The 19,997-nt window shown below is 50.3% G+C and overlaps 1 protein-coding gene and 1 non-coding gene across 13 annotated transcripts in view; both read left to right on the forward strand.

Annotated features, from left to right (window-relative positions):
* The window catches only part of NAV2 (neuron navigator 2), a 398,868-nt gene that overhangs the window by 51,466 nt on the left and 327,405 nt on the right, over nt 1-19,997 (forward strand). Inside the window, exon 1 of one of the 12 annotated variants that reach the window (XM_047690368.1) lies at nt 15,824-16,026. The exons of the other annotated variants lie outside the window; for them this stretch is intronic. Coding sequence (XP_047546324.1) covers nt 15,976-16,026 — 51 coding nt within the window. The 5' untranslated portion in view covers nt 15,824-15,975. Of the gene's footprint in view, nt 1-15,823; nt 16,027-19,997 lie in introns of those variants that run through there. 12 annotated transcript variants of the gene reach the window in all.
* LOC125080277 (small nucleolar RNA SNORD45) lies at nt 560-632 on the forward strand. Its single transcript, XR_007121300.1, has one exon. It is a non-coding gene; the product is annotated as a small nucleolar RNA SNORD45 (small nucleolar RNA).

Raw genomic sequence — 19,997 nt, forward strand, 5'->3', positions numbered from 1 at the left:
CTGTATAACCTCCTCTCATCCATGGAGACCCCTGGAGGGCCATAGCCTCAGGTTAAAAATTCCAGTTAGTGGGTCTGGTTGGAAATTGAGCAGAAATAAGCTAGTGAGAGATGACATGGAAGCCCGAGGTGGACAGGATTTGGTTTAAAGAATGAAATAAGAACACCCTGTAAGGAGGGGTTTGTATTCCTGAAGTTCTTTGTTTTTTAGAACAAGTTGGTTGGCACAGGAAGACCAAATGCACCAGAGTGCCATCAGGCTAGCCTCCGGGGCTGAGGGGAAGCCACTCTGAGTATTTCCCCAATTCAGCCAGCCACGGTGATCCATCCACTAAAATCCACCAGGAGGCCAGGAGTTGAGTCTGTCGTGTTCACTACTGGTCCCCGCTGTCTAGCTCAGTGCTGGGCACATCGTAGGTGCTCAATAAACACTTGTTGAATGGCTGACTCGATGAGTCTATCCTGGGTTGCCTCTCTTCAATCTGTCTTCCTCTCATTCATTTTGTTCTGGATTTATCAGATTTTAGTTTTTATTTCTTTGTTCAAGAGATATTAATTGAGGTCGGTGAGAGCATGGCATGGGTTAGCTGAATCCAAAGTTGATGTAAATTCTAAAATTATACAAAAAACCTTGTGTGGAGAAAAAAAAAAAAGCAATATCTGTTTTAGCCTGCTGGTGGGCATTAATTGTCCCTGGGCAAGGAATGACCTGAGACTGAAGATCTCCTGCTCTGGGATTCATTCCCTCTAGCTCGAAGTCTCAGTTCTGCTACTTGGGAGTGACGAGAGCCTCAGTTTCCTCAGCTGTGAAATGGGATGTGAGGATGACATAAGGTTATGCAGTTAGGGCACCTAGCACAATTCTTGACACACACCTACATGTTGCTTTAATAAATGTCAGACATTTTTGTTCTTACCTGACTCCTCTGCTGTACAATTCGGTGGTTCCCTTAGGGTCCTCTTCCCTTTCTGAGCCGCCAGTTCTGAACCCCAGAAACTTTTGCTAACTATACAGTACATCACGTGCAGCCTCTAAAAAGTCCCAGAAATATTCAATCATGGCTATATTTAAGGATTGGGGACATTACTAATTTTCTCCCTTCCTATTTTTCCATATTTTTAATTTCAATTAATAAGCATGTATGACTTCATAATTTAAAAATGACTGGATAAGAAAAGATATTGTAGTAAACGTGTGTCTATTCCACGTGGCTAAATTGAGAGGTAGGTAGGAAATAAAAATGTTTTATTGGGTCTGGTCTGTAGCATCAATTCCGGGAGACCAGGAGGACTCAGTTTGTCCATTATGTCGCCCAAATCAAAATGCCCACAGACAGGTGCCATGAAAGGAAGGCTGCATCCATGAGCGGGCATGGATGTGCTGTTCTGTTTGGTAGATGTGGGCTTAGGAACGGGGACTCCTGGCTTCATCTCCCAGCTCTCCCGCTGCCCAGCTCCATGTGCAACTTTGGGAAAATTTCAGCCCCAGTTTTCTGATCAGTGCAGCGGGAGAGACAATAGGAGGGATATCTCCTCACAGACGGTTGTGGGAACGAACGTCGAATACTTCGCACATCTGAGGAAGCCTTCCATGCATTCTTGTTTTCTGTCCATTTCTCCAGCAGCACCAGTGACATCATCATCCTTTACATTGTACGTGTGTGTGCTTTGCACATGCGTGTGTGTGTAGGTGTATATATAAATGTTTGCATTTTCATGTCAACTCATCATCTTGGCCCCATCACGGCCAGACCAGAGCTCTTGATTTCTCAAACCCAGCCCACCAGCTGTGCCTCCCTTAGTCTTCCGAATGTCAGGAAATGGCGCCAACACTCACCCAGTTGTTCTGCCTCAAAACCTAAGCGTCATCCTTGGCTCCTCTCCCTCCCTCACACCCCCTACCCAATGTGACAAGTCTGCTGATGTGTCTCAAAATCAGCCCCTTCTGTCGACAGCCACTGCCCCCACCCCAGGCAAAGCCACCATCCTCTCACTACCATGTGGGATGACCCTATGGCCACCCCCCACGGGGGAGCCAGAGTGAGCCTGACACACATACCTTGGGCTGTGACACGGCCTTGCTCAGAAGGGCCCCTGCCAACCGTGGCTTCCTGTGATGTTGGGGATAAAACCCAGACGGCCCCCTGTCCTTCAGGTCTCTGTACTGGGGAACAAGCAGACCTCTCTGTCAAGGGCCAGGTAGTACATGTTTCAGGTTATGCTGTCACATGGCCATCCTCTTCTCCTCCTTCTTTGTCTTCACCATTGTCTTCATTTCTCTCTCCATCTTTATCTTTGCTTCCTTCTTCTTCCAACCCTTTCAACGTGTCATCCCTGTTCTTAGCTTGCAGCCCAACGGGAGCACACCAAGGGCTGTCTTTTGCAGACTCCTGCCTGATGTGTGCTGGCCACGACTCTTCTCTCCAGCTCATCTGCTCTCGCCGTCTGTCCTGCTCTCTCTGCTCTGGCCTTCGTGGTGTTCCTGCTGTCCTTGAGCAGCACCCGGACCGGATTCTGCTCAGGGCCCTTGTTCTTCTGTCCCTCTGCCCCTGACGCTGTCCCCTCAGGTCTGCTATGGGGCTCACTTGCTTCATTTGAGTCTCTGCTGGCAGGTGCCTCTGGAGAAGTCTCTCTGAGCTGCCATTCTATGGTATTCGCCCCCCATCCCGCACCCCCAGGCACAGTCTGACTCTCGCCCAGCTATGTCTTCCGGTACTTACTGTACGTGTACTTGCCTGTCAGTCTTGCTGCCCTTGTGTGTCATCTTCTGTCTGTTCAACACTCTGTCTCCCCGACACCCAGAAAAGAATGGGGCACTTGGAGGTCATTGAAAAATATCTGTTGCGTACATTAATAAGTGTAAGAACAATTCTGCCCTATAGCTAGTTTTCAACCCCTGTAATACCACTCGTCCGCAACAAGGCGGCTCTCTTGATGAATTTTCGGCCCTGTTGGCTGGGTCTGATAACGGCACCGAGCTGCGCTCTGAGTGATGGTGAGGACTGGGAGAACTCACTTCCATGCGCTGTCGGGATCTGCGGGATGAATCCAAGTGTGAACAAGGGTGTAGGGAGGACCAGGGGGAGGAAGGAGAGCAAAGCCAGGCTTTGAAGTGAGGGGAACTGTCCAGCTCTCAGGAAACTGATGTCATTGGATCATCCCTGGGTCACAAGTACTCAGAGGAGCCCATGCCTGATATCTCTTGAGGAGGGAGAGAAGCATTACTTGGAACCAGAGGAAGAGGGTTGAGATAAATTGTCCTTCCCAGGAACACACAGCCAAGACAGCCTGCAAACCACTTAATGCAGACATTGAAAGGATGGTGCTTATCGGGCCCAGATGGGACAAGGTGGAAAAAAATCTGGTGTTTCTGGAGCCACTGAATAGAACATGGCGATTCCCAGCTGCAGGCACAGATCTCCCAGAATCTCCTTCTAAGGACTTTGGGATTGATAAGCTAGAGGAGTACATCTGGAGCAGTCAGGTTTACCCTCCTCCCACCCCACATTCCCAACCTGCCTTGCTCTTGTTCAGAAGCCTTAGGAGAAGGGGGATTGGATCAGCATCACTGCAAAAGGGAATGTAGGCCCCTTCCTGGGGGCATTGCAGGAGGTTTCTCTGGAGGTGTGCTCCAGGGGACATCCTGTGGATGTTTCTAGGAGGACCTGATACCATGCACCTTCAAAGTCTGGTTCAGGGTCAGGCAGTGAGCTTTGGATTGGCCATTGAGCCTGGCTGTACCCTCACACACCAGGCAGGGACTGGATGAGTCCTGGCCCAGGAGCCAGGTCCATGGGTGAAGAGAGAGAGGAATCTCTTCCTTGCGTGCCCCTAGGATTAAAAACTGGGAGGCAAGGGAGTGGGGAGCCTGTGTACTGTCCAGATTGGGGGTTTTATGTCCATGATCACAAGTCTAGTCCTTGATTTTTAGAAAATAAGACAGCCATATGATATGAGAAGAAATGCAATGATAGTATAAATCAGACTGTCCATCCTAGCCAGGCCTTAGGAGCCCAAGGCAGGAGGTTAATTGTCTGGGATCTGTGGATGGGTCCGCTGTGTGACCTTGCCCTAGTCACTTGACCTTTCTGGGCTTCAGTATTTTCACATACAGCATGGTCATGGTATATCTTGATGATGCCATCTCATGAGTTATTGGAATCAAACAAGAAAACAAAGTCTTTGTAAAGTTAAAAAGGCTCTAGTCCTGTATAACTTGATCCCTAACCAAGTTGCATAAAGCAGTAGACCAATAGCAGCAATAAACATCCAGTGAGCTTGGACCGGGTGCACGCCACCGTGCCCCGTGTTCATGCACGTTTCACGTGGGCCTCACTGGGGAGATACTGGCACCGTTATCACTTCCGTGAACTAACAGATGAGGTCATAGGACACAGAGAAGTTAAATAACTTGCCCCAGGTCACACGGAGAGGCAGGGTGGGCCGGACTCTGAATTCTAGCAGATTATCTCCAGGGGGATGCACTGGGAGCTTGCACTGGGAGCTTGAGGGCCTGTAGCCCAGATCTCCAAGCTCCCAGCCCAGCCTCCAACCCTCCGCCCCACCCTTGGCTTCCTCGGGGAAGATAACCACAAGTCTGTCCAGTGAAAACAGACCCATCACTATCTCTTCCCTGCAGAGGCATCAACCCCTGCCAACTGCGGAGAGACGACGGGGTCTCGACACAGCCTGATGTTTACCCCCTCCAGGAGCCAAGGGTTCCAGTGGGGATGCTGGAGCCCTGCAAGGCCTGGGTACGAGGGGGAGAAGCCAGGGAGCGTGGGCTCCTCTGGGTTCTGCAGAGTGGGCACGTGCAGGGGAACTTCCCAGTCCACGATGGGCCTCCCTCACTGCACAGTGAGTGGGTCTTGAAAAAACATAGCTTCCTGTCCCTGCTTTCTCAAGGAACTCTCTGAAGAACAGGCTGGTGCTTTCCATGCCCTCCTCAGGAAGAAGAGCAGGAAGGGCAGTCTGCGCCCCCTCCCCCGGGGTCCCTCTTTGAGGACTGGGTGGCCAGGCCGGAAGCCCGGGGCCAGCGTCTCTGCTTGCCTGATGTGATTCCACTCAGTGGAGTCTGCGGATTTGGGCCAACGGAGAGGGGCAGGCGAGGGCTGCTGGGCTTCCTCTCTGAGAATCCCTCAGGAGCCTTTTCAAATGGCCTGGGGCAGTGAGAGAACGTGAAAACAGGTACAAGAGGAATTATTAAAAGAGCTAAGGCCTTTGTCCTGGGCAGGAAGCGTGGGCACTGTCAAATATCTAAAGGTCCGCCCGGAGGCAGGCTAGTTCAGGGTGGCCTCGGTGGGGTGCAGGGAGGAATGATGGGGAAGAGTGCAAGGAACCATGCAGACATCTCCAAAGAAGGAGAAAGAACTCCCTTGGGGGCAGTGAGCTCTCCATCACGGCAGCGGTTCAGGCAGAGAGAGGAGACCCTCTTGGCAGGGACCTTGCCAAGTGGGGGTGTGCGCCTGGGGAGGGAGACAACTCGGGGATCATGAAGGCCTGCCCAGCCCTCTGGGAGCCTGTGGCCCTATGAAGAGAGAGGGGAGGAAATGGATGGAAATGGCCTGTCATCTTCTATGCAGGCATACTTTGTGCTGGCCTTTCCCACCTTCACCCTGGACCTCAGTTGTCCCTCCTGTTCTGTCTTGGCCCTAGTTCCCTGTGATGCCAGGCCTCGCTATTACTTTTTCTTCCTATAATAACCACCGGCCCTGCACCCTGCCCTTCTGTGCCCTGCTCATTGCTGGGTGACACTGTTTAATGGGCCAGGTGACTCATTCTGGGGCTTTCTCAAGTGACATGATGCCACTGCCTGGGTGCAAATCTCCTTCCCCTGGAACAGTGGTTTCAAGTGTAAACAGGCATCAGAATGAGTTGCAGGCCTTATAAAACAACAATGGCAAAGCAGACTGCTGGGTCCTACCAGAGTTACTCTTTCAGTAGGCCTGTACTGGTGTCCAAGAATTTGTATTTGTAATACATTCCCAGGTATTGCTGATGCTGTAGGACCAGGGACTGCTCTTGGAAAACCACTGTTCTACAAGACCTATAATGCCGAGGACCATGAGTCCAAGGCTCTGGGTTCAGACAAACCCATGATGGAATTCCACCATTTATGAGCTGTGTGACCATCAGTAATTTACCCAACATCTCTGTACTTCTGTTACCTCTTGTGGATACTGGTGATGGTACCACTTTCAGAGAGTCATTGGGAGGATTGAAGATGCTGATTTATATAAACAGCTTAGTGTCTGGGATATGCTAAGTATGCAAAAGCTCCATAAATGTTAGCAGTTCTCATGATCAGAAGAAGATGATGGCTATTTCAGACACTCCATGCCTCCCTCAGTAGGACAGTGGTGTCGGAGCAAAGGCACACATCCTTCTCCCATCATGCCCCTGTGTAGGGCCAATCCCATTGTTATTCCTTACCATCTGTTCCATGCTGGAAGGATGGGGATTCATTATCAGTATGGCCATCCTTCAAACCTTGGATTTGTGTCAGGGGCCAGCCACATATTCTGAATGACTGGCTTTCAGTGTGACTCTGCAGGATCCGGCCTGATAGAAACCAGATTGTGTGTAGGACACAGGGGTGGGGTCATCTGAGTTCTCCTGTCATGTTTCTGTTGGAGTCCCAAGGCCCCCATTGTCTCATCATCACTCAGATCCTGTGGTCTTTGGCCTGATTGTTATAAGGATAGAAGTGCAAGCTTACGTCTCTGGCTGCAGGGTCTCAGAATTAAAGGAGCAAATCTAGGAGTGGCGTCAGAGGGATTCAGGCTGCTTTGAATGTTTGAAGAGGGAGACCCGCTGGGAAATACATCCCGGGTTCCACCTTGTGGGACACCAATCCCGAAGTGGGTTCCTTGCAGGAGTAGCTTGAGAAGTGCTCTACCCAAAGGGCCCTGCAGTGAAATAAACTTGTGAGTTGCTCCATTTACAATTGCCTGCTTAGAGCTCCAGGGTGCTCACTAGCATATGTAAGCTTCCCAAAAGTCCTACAGTGGAGAGGCATAGGTAAGGCTGTTGAACATACTCTAGTCTGTTCCCATCAATTAATTTTGGGAAACTAGTTCTAGGAATTTATGGTTTTTCAAGGGCCTTCATAAGCAGTATCTCACCTGATTTTTTAAATAATCCTTAGAAGTAAATATGTTCATACCCATTTTACTAAGAGGAGGCTGAGATGCAGAGAGATTTACAACTCACTGCAGGTCGCAGGGGTATTTAAAATACTATCTACAGTTGCATGATCTGAGAAACAATTCGTGCATTTGATAGAAGTTTGTTTGTAGTGGCAGCAATCATTAAAATGGAACACAACCAAAAAACAAGCAAAAAAGGGGAAAAAAAGACCCCACTAACTGGGCATGACACTTATGATTTGTAAAAGCCCTTTCAGTGAAGTATATTTATTTTACTTTTGACCTTGGACTCACCTTACGGTTACGATATTACTACACAGAGACAGGACAACACAGGTGAAGAATGTCGATTCTGCAGCCACTGCTTCAATCCGGGCAGTGTCACTTACTGGTCTTACTGGTCACAAGCTCTGTGACCTTGAGCAAGTTATTTAACTTTTCTGTGCCTGGTTTCCCCTCTGTGAAATGTAATTTTTACACCTGTAGCACAAGGTTACTATGATGATTCAATGAGATATTACATGCAGACCTCTCAGAATGGCCCACAACCCAGAAGACACACTTCAGAAAGTGTTAGCTATTTGCTGCTGCTATTACTTTTGTTAATAATAATACTATGTAAAGTCCACGTGTCTTGAGGACCCGCAGAGAGGGTGTTTAGATTGGAGCCCGTAGGTCCAAGACTTAACCTGGCCTGCTCACTGAGCAGCTGTGCAACTTTGGATGGCTCGCTTAACCTTTCTGTGCCTCGGCGTACTCTTCAGAAAATGGGATCACGCCCGCCATCTAGTTTAGTTCACAGAGTGGTTCTAAGAAAAACCACCTGGGTAACCGATGTGGAAGTGCTTTGACAAACATAAAACTAGGTCATCACGAGTTCTCCGTGTCCACATGTGACTGGAGCATGCACAGGGAGGAAGGGCGCCGGCTGGGAAGAACGGCTCTGCTAGTTGTGTACTAGGATCTGAGAAATGCCCAGAAGTGCCAAGGCCGTTTCATCAACCGCAACAGTTTCGTGGGCCTGCACAGTCATTAGCGGTGCCGAGAGAGTTTTCCTTTGCTGAACAATGGCGCCCTCATTTTGGGATTTCCCGGGTTGTCCTTGTTGACTTTGGAATAGAGGGTGATTGTGTCCGCACTGTGTCGGCCGGTGCATCTCAGACATCTGTTTCCTCCTGTTTACCCTCATTCATGTGTATCAGACCCACAATGCCAGCCCCGAGCCTCACCCTCATGACATTCATCACAGGTACCCTCTCCTGGGCGGGGGGTGCGGGGGGAGAAGGAGGCCCTCAGAGGGTGTGTGTGTGTGTGTGTGTGTGGCAATCTCCTGTGAAATCAGGCTGCCTGACAGAAGTGGAATCAACTTACCTGCTGCTTTTGTTCCAAGGGAAAAGCCTCCAGAGCCCCCATTGGGGAATAATATTTAACCCACTTTGAGGACATTTGTGTTCCTTTCATCTCTCAATCATGAAAAGCAGTGGCATTTCCTACAGCACCAGTTTATTAGGGAGGAGCTGAGTTCCTCAACAGTGCCCAGGAAGTGTAGACCACAGCCCCTTGGGAAAGACGCTGCCTCTTAAATTGCTAACCTTAATCCCTGCTGACCAGAACTGGCCCAGAATGAAAGGGCTGATCCCACGGGGAAAATAAAATAAACAAAACCACACCACCCTCTCCCCCCACCAAACCACAACCACCGAAAACAAAACAAACTAACGCAACCCAGTGAGAGGTCGCGGACGACTCCAATCCAGACCGGGTCTCTGAATCATTCGGTCGCAAAGCCAGAACAGAAGACAAAAATTAGAAACCACTGAACTTCCTTAAGTGCTTTGACAATAGCTATCCATATTTCTGTGCCCATAGTTCTGTGGCAGAATTTTTTAAGACTTTTTTTATTTTTTATTTTTTAAAATTTTTACTTTGAACAGTTTTATTTCCCCTCACATGAACCCCTAGCCCAACTGCGGGAGCCGGATAGGCTTAAATGGGCCTTTAAGCTACCTCCGAAAATGTCTGCAGTCCCCACGCCCTGACACCTCACTAGGGTCAGAGCAGGAGATGCAGCCCCTCAGAGGACAGGAGGAAGAGGGAGGAGATAGGGCTGGCAACATGGAGGCCCTTCAAAGGGGGGGTCAGAGGTCACCCAAAGATTGCATAATTTCCACCCTTATCTGCTTCACTGAAGTAGTGAGAGGGGAGGGGGCTGGAGGAGGAGCCCCTGGGCCTGAGATGTTGAATAGAGCAAATAAATACCAGGGGTACCTGGCAACCCCAGGATCTGAGGGGGAAGCAGACCTGCTCTTCCAAACTGTGTCCTAGGCTGCCTGGGACCATTTTGGCTGCTTTGTGTGTCAAAAGCCTCTTTCCCCAGAGCTTTACAGTTGGTCTTGATTATTCATTCATTCTTCCTGAAATTTAGTGTTTGCCCTAAGCTCCTTCCATGTTTGGCAGTGTTTGGGAGGCTGAAGGGAAAAATAACACATAATCCTCACTCTCCAAAAGCTCTTCTTCTAGTAGGATTTAAAAGGAAATGTCCCAGGGGCGCCTGAGTGGCTCAGTGGGTTAAGCCTCTGCCTTTGGCTCAGGTCACGATCTCAGGGTCCTGGGATCCAGCCCCGCATCAGGCTCTCTGCTCCGCAGGGAGCCTGCTTCCTCCTCTCTCTCTGCCTGCCTCTCTGCCTACTTGTGATCTCTGTCTGTCAAATAAATAAATAAAATCTTAAAAAAAAAAAAAAAGGTAATGTCCAGTATCTAGATCCCCAGCAAGGAGGCGAATCTTTAGTTTGGCAAGGTCACCATGGGTTTCAGAGAGCCCGCCCGAGATGCTATGGTGCCCTGTTTCCAGCCTCCAACTCAGTTGGGTTTCTTTTCAGTGCATTCCACACAAGGCAGCAGAAGTGTTCTATAGAAGGGCCTCGGATTTTCCTGGACAATTATGGGGGCGGGGGGGCTGGATGAACGTTAAGCCCCCTATAGTCCTGACCTTCTGAATATATTCATTCCATCTGATAATACCAACAATAAGCCCAGCACTGTTCTGAGTGTACAAAAATGAATAAGACGGAGTACCCGTTCCTAAGCAACTTACAATCCAGTGGTAATAATACTCCTATCAACACGAACACAACAGCCAGTGAGTGTACCGAACCCCAACTGTGGAAGGAGATGGAGGATTCCAAAGGCTGGCAAGAAGGCAGAAACAAGGAGCTGGGGACCCCAGAGGAGAGGAGAATGCGTTCTCAAAGGGGAGGGTTTGAAGACAAGTTCACCAACTAAGTTACTTTTGCTCTGGATCCTGACAGACCTACATGATATCATTTGGCAGAGAAAGGAAAGAAAAGCATTTCCATGCTTTTTTCCATGCACACCAAGCACAGGTGTGCAAGGCAGAGTGAGCAGCCCACGGAGACACAGGGAAGAGCCATGGGAGACACTGCCCCACTCAGACCCTGACGCCCCCAGCACTGAAAGGAAGAAAGTGAATTGTGGGAGGAGCCAGAAAGCGACAAATTAAACCCTGTTCAGGGAACACGCTACAGGCGAGATGCCTGTACATAATTCTTTATCTCACAAAAAAAGAAAAGGCGTGGGGGAGGGAGAGAAATCCTTTGCTAACCCAGCCCAGCCCACCCCCTTCTAGGGACGTATTCATTCATTTGTGGGCTTGTCAGTGTGACATTGTGTCTGCCCTCCTGAAAGCCATACATCTTACTTTCAAACCCTCCCATCGCCTTGGACCCCCCGCAGACCCCAATGTTCCCAGTGACCTTTTGGCAGGGGGCTCAGTCCCCTCCAAGGCTGGTGGAGGGGGAGAGGGCACCTCTTGAGGGCTCACCCTCCTGGTCCCAGCTTTCTGCTCCAGGAAGGATTAGTGCTTTTTGTAAACCTGACTCTCCATTCCTGAAAAGCCTGCCAGCTGTGTACCTTCCACGAGTCTTCTATTTTTATGTCTTCCTCCATATCCAAGATCTCCAGGCCCTCCCAGAAAGGGAAGGAGACTTCAAAGAAGCCTTAAGCCACTTGCCAAAATGTCTGTTTGCAGAGTATCTTCATCCTTTCAGGGATGGCATTTCGGAGACTGCCTTTCCTGTGTGTAGTATGACAATACTATGGACACAACAGAGGTAGGGGGCAGGCAGGCAGACCCCAGGGATGCTCCCGTTGGGCGGTCCCAGAGCTGATGGGACAGAGCCAGACACTCTCCCTGGGGAAAATCACTTTTCTTTGCATTGCTTTGATGAGTAATTGAAAGGTGCCCTGTGCCATGCTTAATAAATAGCGGCAAATAGGGCTAGGATTTTCCTTTGACAGGCAATGCTAAACTCTTCTGTGCTATTTTATCATTCAGGCCCTGTTATGTGGGGGAAAAAATAATGGACTCCCTATGTTAAAAGCTATTAGCTTCTCTCCTACCTCTGGGGTGGCCCACGGCTCCTGGTCCCTCCTTTGTCATCCTTGTGCCATGTAAAAGCCGACATCTGTCCTGTGTGGGTGGAAAGGCTTCAGCCCGCGTTCTATGGGTAGTCTAGAGAGCCCATTTTGTCTGATGTTCCCCAGGCTGGCCCCCGCAGTGTCTGAACTTTTCCCCATTAGTCAGTGCTTTGGCTGAGCAAGTGGAAGACCCCTGTTAAGCTGGAATACGTTATCTGGGAAACACATTAAGCCATTAACAGCTGGACACAAATTAGTTTATCAGACAGGGGCCGGACTTGCAGAATGTAGGAGGGAAAAGGGACTTTACAGATGATCATTTTAGAGGTGAGGGAAAAGAGGTCTGCAAATAGCAGGTTTGGGAAATGGGGATGCTAGGCCTGAAACCCTGCTATCTGGTCTGAATCTCTTCCCCATCTTCCTTCTGCCTTGAGGAACAAGAGAGAGACTCCAGCTTTCATTCAGGAGATACCACAGGCCTCCCCTGGCTGCGGAGGTAATGAGAATTCAGAGAAGACTAGGAATAGGGAAGACAGACATGGAAGGAAGCAAGGGCTGAGCGATGTGGGTCGCATCCCTTGGATGCTGGGGTGAGAAGGTCTGGAACAGGACACTATCAGCAAAGGGCAGATCTAGTGTCTGGTTGGGGGTGTGGGGTGGTCAGTACCACCAAGGGTTACACAATACTGGAATTTAGGACCCTAGCTTGTGGCTACCGTGAGAGTTCAAAAGAGGTCATGACCAGGGAGCTGAGCTAACCTGTGTTAGCTGTGTGCCAGGGTCAGCACTGAAGAGGCAGGTGCAAGGGATGGGCCAGAAAGCCAGGAGCTGAAAAAGGAGGCCCACAGTGAGGAGGAAGAAGACCACGCATTCAGGGCAGAACTTCACAAGCATTGCTTGTCCCATGTGGTCAACATGGGCTGATCTCTTTCCCTTAATTCACATCAAAGGACTTGGTGGAAGATCACAGAACTAGGGGGAAGGAGAAGAAAGATGCTGGGAGATGCAGTCTCAGGCAGGATGAAGAGCTCTCCAAGATGTCGGAGGTTTTAAGGAGGTGCTTCTGTTTCTGAAAATTGGCACCATCCTGACACCTGCTTGGGTGAACTCAAAGCCATGACCCCCGGGAGTCACCCACTGCATCAGCGGATGGCTGGTGACGTTGGTGTCCTTTTTTTTTACACCTCTCCTTATCCAGGTCCTCATCCTCTATCCCCTGCATGGTTTCAACAGCCTTCTAACTGGTCTCCCTCTCTCCAGCCTCCACCTTTCCAAATTCGCCTTCTTGCTGTTCCTAGAAAGGTCCTCCGAAAATGGGGAGTCAGTCAAATCATTCCCCTGGTTCATAAGGATGAAGCGTAGGATCACCTTCACAGCCCCATTTCCTGCCCCTTGGTCTCCTCCTGACCACACAGCACCTGCCATGCGTGTTCTTGCATGTGCTGTCCCGCCTTCCTGGGATGCTGTCCTCCTCTTGCCGAATCTGCCCTCATCCTTCCAGATGCAGGTCAGTGCCACTTCTGTGAAGACTGCTTCCCAGTCTTGATTATAGCTTTTTTTCTTTAGGGCCCAGCTGTACACCATACAACCCTCCTTTGTAGCACCTGTCAATTTGCATTGCAACGGTGGGTGTATGTGTCCGTCATTCAGTAGACTGTATGTGCGCATGGTAGGGAGTCCTTCCTGATTCTCAGTGCCCAGCACAGTGCTGGGTACATGCACAGGGTAGATGTTCAAGGAATGTTTGCTCAATGAGTCAGTATACCTATGGTCTGAAGCGTGTAATATCTGAAAGGCAAGGCCACAGGATTCATTCTTTTTAATGAAAGAACGACCCAACCCCTGCTTCTGCCTTGCACCATGAGTGGGATTTTCCACCTTTGACCAGCAAAGATTTTGACTGGGAACTAATTGCTCTTTCAGTGGCTTTCTGGGGATGTGTAGTTTTTTCATGTTTTGGGGTATCCTAAAGAATATGATAAACCTATAGATGCTTCCCCAGAAAATGCACAAATGCCCAATCTCACAGTATTTCATACAACCAGGAGGTTTCTGGACTGCACGTCCTCCCACCCAGCTCCAAGACCCCTGGCTTACCACAGCTGTCATAGACAACTTGTGTTTTGCTCTCTTGGCTGATAAGATTGGTCCAGCTTTATTTTCAGAGAAAAAAAAAATTGTTATTTTAAAATCTTGTTTTCCAAATATAGGAATATATTCTAATATGGATACACTTTCTCACATGACATATGCTACCCCCCTTCTGTGTTTCCCTAGGATGTACCCCTTCCCTTTAAGCAGCAAATATGCCTGCCTATGTTGCACTCGCCAGAAAGATGCATGGAGATGCACATAGCACAGTCTTTTGCAGTCACTCAGTCTCTGTCAGGGCCCAGACAGGATGTAGGATATGCTGTCCTGGTCTATCCTTTTACAGAGGAAGCTGCAGGAACTTAGGACATTGTCAACAGACTTTCATTTGGGAAACATCTACTGAGCTCTCACTCTGTGCCGCACACTGTTCTAGGTACTTGGGGATACCATGGGGGAACAAAACAGACAAGGCCCCTGCTTTCATGGAATTTATAGCCCAGTGGGACAGGGCAGACAATAAACAACAATATAAATTAGCTACATTCACACAGTGAACAGGACAAAGGAAAGACAACAGAATATGTGAAAGAGAAGGTCACTACATGAGAAGTCAAAAGGCCCTTTGAGGAGGTGACATGAGAATTGAGGCATAGGCAGGTCTAGGGGAAACAGCGATCCAGGGAGAGACACCATCAGGTGCCAAGGTCCTGAGGTGGGAAGGATTTCAATGTGTTAGAGAAAAAGAAAGACCGCCACCTCCACCACCCCACCACCGCTGCTGGAGCACCTTAACCAAAAGGAAGACGGTGGGGCATGAAGTCCTAAGCCATGAAAAGAGTTGGGATTTTTCATCCGTGAAGGGAAAACAAATCCCGAGAGCTTTAGGCAGGGTAACATTTTGATCTCATTGGCATGTTTGGAAGATCACTTTTAAAAGGTTTGGACCCATGTTACCACCTCCCCTTACTCTGAAGAGTTTTGACTACTGAAATGATGTGTAATAAACCAATTCCATGAATTCTCATCATGGCTCTCTACTAGCAGGGGACAGCCAGGTATTAATCCTAAATTGTCACCACCGCAGGGATCAGACAAGCCCTGAGGTCTGGGTAGGCCCTCTTGCCTTGATTCCTGAGCCTTTTCAGGCTACTGAAAGTCGCTGGGGACCCTGCCAAGGCTTGGCCTGGGAGGTGAGGAGGTGCTTAGCCCCCTACAATGTCAGAGGAAGACACAAGGTAGAGGGGGCAGGCCAGAGAAAGAGCCTATGGCAGGTGGAGCAGGCAGAAGAGGAAACAAAGGCCACACAGTCTCTTCCCCTTGTCTGCCTCCCCTGTCATCGCCTGCCCCCTCCCCGCCCCGCAGGGCCACGGATGTCCTCTCTGTGGCAGCGGCCAGGTGTGTTTGAAAACACTCAAGCCCCGTCCTTGCCCTTCACGTAGCAGGAAATAAATGTTGCTGGGGAGCTGCGGTGGCTGGGGCAGGGTGTGGGCGGCCGGGTGTGTGCAGTGGGGTGGACCTGGTGGGGACGGTGCCTCCATCCCACAGTCACAGTTCCAGCTGCTGGGGGGGAGGGGGTGACCCCGGAGGGCTTACTGTCAGACAAATTGGATGAGTTCGGTGCCGAGAGTAAATGCCCACGGAACCGGGCACGCGTGGGGAGGGGTGCGGTCCATGTCCGGGCTGAGGACCCGCGAGCCACAGACTGCAGCCCCCAGCTCCCCCGCATCGAACCCCTCCGTTTGTGCCTAAGGCTGCCTGGCTACTGGCGCCCTCCCCGAAAGAGTTAAGGACCTCCTCCCCTTCCAACCATCTTGCCCCTAACCCCTCACCCCCCACCGCGGAGGGCTAACCGGCCCACCGAGCGCAGGGGCCTCGCAGAGCGGCCCGCGGGCCGGCGAGGGGGCGGGGAGCCCGGCGGCCGCGACTCCCGCCCCCTCCCCGCCGGGGCCCCAGCGGCCTCCGCGCTTCGAGGCGCGGGCGCTCGGACGCAGGGGGAGTTGTTTGATTTGGCGGAGGCGAGGAGGCTGGCGGGGAGAGAGCGGGGGAGGCACGCGAGCCGGGCAGCGTGGGGGCCGGGCGCGGGACACCGTCCCCCCGAAACCTCCGCGCGCGCGCGCGCGCGCGGCAGCGGCCGCGGCAGGGGCGAGGTGGCCGAGGGCGCCGGGGATGCCCGAGGGTCGGGGCGGAGACGACGACCGGTCGGGACGGCCCGACCTGCCTGGCGCGCGGGCAGGTGCTTCGGCCCCCTCCCCCTTTTTCTCCTTTCCTGCCCCCTTCCCTCTCTGCCCTGAAGTAAGATGAGCGTGATGCTGTGGCGCTGGGAGCAGAATAACACCACCATGAAGCTGGTAAGGTGGACTGCAGACCCCCTCACTCCCGGGGGTCACTGTCCCACTTTTTGTCCCCCACCCCGCCCCCCATCCTCTTTGGGAATTGTCTCCCGCGATGAAAAGCCCCTGAAATGCATTTTGTACTTAGTGTTTCCCCGTATTATTCTGAAGAGAGATTTCAGGCTTGTTTTAAACCAGGAAAAGTCCAAGTGTGTATGTGGGCGTGAGTGATTGAAGGGGGGTGGGAATGGGCTGCAATTTCTCCCGGTCCCTTCCACCTACTAATTCCTGGGGATCTCCTGGGTTGCTCATGCTGGGGATTGTGTCCTGCGAGTAGGTCTGCGCCCTCACCACCGTCACGTCACGGGTCAACGTGGTCTGCACACCCGCCCCCATTGTGTTGGGATAGTTGGGGATACACGCCGGTGCTGGTGCTGATCTCTGTTGCCTTATGGCTTGTTTGGCGGAGAGAAAAAAAAAAACAACAAAAAAACAAAAAACAAAAAAAACCTGAGGCTAGCTTGAATACGCCTGGATTCCTGTTCTCCCGCCTCTCACAATGGCTTAGTTTTCTTCGGTTGCAGGTACTTTTCCCCTCCTCCGTTTTCAAAAATAACCGCTCCTCGCTCCTGGGAGGGCTTAGGAGAGCAGTGTTTTCCTCTCTGCCCCAGGAAGCCTGACGTTTCTCCAGCCCAAGGGGAAAATGTAATCACAAGGCTCTTCTCTGGGTTTTGCTTTTGTGATTTGTTTCTTATCTGATGGTTTCAAGGAGACCCTAATTCCCCCACTGAAGTCAGCCAGCGGTCTGGCAAAGTTAGCTTCCCCCTTGGATGTCAGCTTCCTCCCGAGCAGAATGGGGCAAGTTCTCACCATGTGTTGCTGATGTGGGGATAAGAGACCATATTTGAGATTTTCCTGGCACATAATAAGAGCTCAGTAAGGACTGGGTATCATTAATAAGCCGGAATTCATACTGATTGTTCTCTTGAAAGATGCTACCAAAAAAGTCACAGCCGCTGCGTGCACTAACAAGATGTGAAAATACCTCAGCGGGTTCTTCATATAATGAGCTTATTTGTTCGAAAAACGGCACCTTGCTTTTCCTACTTCTTGAGTTATGTTTGGCCTGTCTAACTTCAAGTACTATTTTACGGTTTCTTTTAATGTGCTGTAACATTAGCAGACGTTATGCACCTTTGCTGTACTGTGTCAGGACCGTAGTTGCCTAATCCTTTCCTGGAATCTTTCTCCAACCAGACTGTTGTGGGAGAGCCCAAAGTTTCACACATTTTCTCTCCAAGCTACACCTGAGACGCCACTTGAGAATGTAGCACAGGGAAAGGTGGGTTCTGGTGTGGACTGGCTAGCATCCGGCTGCCAGATCTAGATGCTGCTAAGGGGAAAAAAAAAAAAAAAAGAAAGAAAAGAAAAAGAATGACTTGGCAGGCAGGGAAAACGTGGAGGATCACAGAGGACAGGGCTTCATGGCAGGTGGCTGTGGTAAGGGCTGGGATGTCCTCATTGCTTCAACATAGCTGCCTTTTTACCCTATGGAGGGAGCATTCTCCACTGTGGGTCAAAGGTCATCCTTTATTGGGTCTGTCTGGTTCTTTAGACCTGGGTCTCACTTTTCAAATGAACTGTGAGGACCACCCAAGGGTAGCTGTGGTCCTCCAGAGGACTCCCCTACCGGGTGGGGGAGGGACCACAGGAGCTCCAAGAACCAGGAAGCACTAGAGAGGCTCTAGTGGCTGTGTTTGTGCCCCCCCCCCCCCACCGCCACTGCCCTCAGACCCCAGGCAGGAATGGTGATGACAACTACTCCACACTCACATAGCCTCAGCTCTCCTCAAGCACAGGCCTCAGCTTTTCTGCAGAATCCTGAAAAGCATTGGCCACACCATTAGTTGAAACATTGTTAGTTTGTCTTTTGTCTGGTCACCGACTGACTGGGTGACTTACCAGTATCCGTTATTCGGTACTTACTGGGCGCAGAGTCCAGTGGTTGTTGGGAGGCTGTGCTCCTCAGGAAAGGCTTTGCTCTCCGATGATCCTTGGTTTGAATTCTAGCCTGGTCATTTACTAATCTTCGAATCAGTTTTCCTCTTTCCCAGGTTGTGAAAAGATGAGATGAGACTACAAAAACAGGATCCAGCAGAGTCTGAAACACAGGTGTCTGGACTGGGAACAGTTGTTGTTTGATGATGATGACGATGATGATGATTTTCTCTCCATTGTGCTGTTGGGTGAATGGTTCAGTCTTCTAATGAGCTTGGGGAAGATAAACCTTTCTTACCTTTGAATTATGAGTGGCCCTCAGGAGAAAGGAGCTCTCTGGGAACATCTTGGAAGTCAATTGCATGTGAATAACTATCCCAGAATGTGGCTAGGGGGCCAGAGGGGAGTGTCTGAACTTTTTATCACTGATGCAGTTCAGTAAACATGAAGTCAGTTAACCCACAGCTTGAAAATTCACTCTTCTGATGGAGGAAGGGAACCAAACGTTTTACTTTAGCTTCTATTTTGAGGCTAATTGGATCAAAATAAGCCCAAGAGTAATTAGAGGCAAAACTTGAATCTTTGCATGTTATCTCTGCAGGGGAATGTCAGAAATGCACCTGCCCACCTAGGCTAGAAGGCAGTAGCCAGCAAATCCTATTTCTGTCCCAATCCGACCTGACAGGGCCAACCACGCCTTTGATGGAAATGAGAGGGGTTGACTGCTCAGGCCTAAAACACCCACTGGGAGGGGTAAGCTTGGGGCACAACCCCAGAGCCTGACATGGGTGGTTCTGAAGTCCTTATCACCACTTGGTTCCCTGCTTTTAGATTCTTCCAGCTTGGGCAGGGCAAGGAGAGGCAATGAGGCCCCTTCCGGAGCAGCTTATTATCTGAGAAGCAGCCCAGCCAAAGAATGGGGAGAGGAAAGGGCCTGAGAGCAGCCACCCTTGCAGCCTTACCTGTCCTGGGGCACAGAGCTAAGTGTTCCAGCCAGAGAGACCCGCAGTCCCAGCTCTGCACAGGAAGTGCTCTCCTGTGACCGAGGCCAGTTGCATAGCCTCTTACTATGCAATTTGGAAAGAACTATAGTTGACAGGCAGAGCATGGTCGCTCTTAGGATTAAAAGATGACCCCACAGTGTTGCATGTCCCCATGCATGAAGAAAAGACACGACAGAAATATTCCCAGTGTTAAGGGGGTAGATTACCAGGGATTTTTTTTTTTGGAGGGGGGGGATCCTTACTTTTCTTTTTTCTTTTTTTTTAAGATTTTATTTATTTATTTGACACAGAGATCACAAGTAGGCAGGGAGGCAGGCAGAGGGAGAGGGAGAAGCAGGCTCCCGGCTGAGCAGACAGCCTGATGCGGGGCTCGATCCCAGGACCCTGAGACCATGACCTGAGCCAAAGGCAGAGGCTTAACCCACTGAGCCACCCAGGTGCCCCCTTACTTTTCCTTATATTCCGGATTTTGCCAATGACCATGCATTATATTTATCAAGGAAAGATAAAGTACTGCTAAAAATAATCATTTTAATAGCTGACGTATGCTGAGCTTTTACTTTACTCTTTATTCCACTTCATCCTCTCCATAACCCAGTGAAGTAGAAACTATTATTAGCTCCATTATTCAGATGAGGACGTTAAGGCTCAGGGAGTTAAGTGATCTTCCTAAGTTTCCAGGGTTAGAAACTGGTAGAACCTCTACTTTGTCTGAAAGCAAAGGCTGTGGCTTTGAGCTCCTCTATTGTAATAGGCTGGGTATGTCCTGGAGAGTGGCAGGGTCTTCTTCTGAATTCAGTGTATGATATAGGAGTATGCCTGTGCTGTACAGGGCCGGGTGTTTCTCTCTGTGGGTTGCTACCCACTGTGTACCCCCTTTGCTCAGGGAGATGCTGTAATTGAGGTGGAAAGGAAAGGGAACACAGTGAACAGGTCTGGATTGGGTCATTGCCCTTCAGTGTCCTGGAAAACACTTAATGGGGCCCT

The sequence above is a fragment of the Lutra lutra genome, chromosome 10 (assembly GCF_902655055.1).
Source record: "Lutra lutra chromosome 10, mLutLut1.2, whole genome shotgun sequence".
Lineage (NCBI taxonomy): Eukaryota > Metazoa > Chordata > Mammalia > Carnivora > Mustelidae > Lutra > Lutra lutra.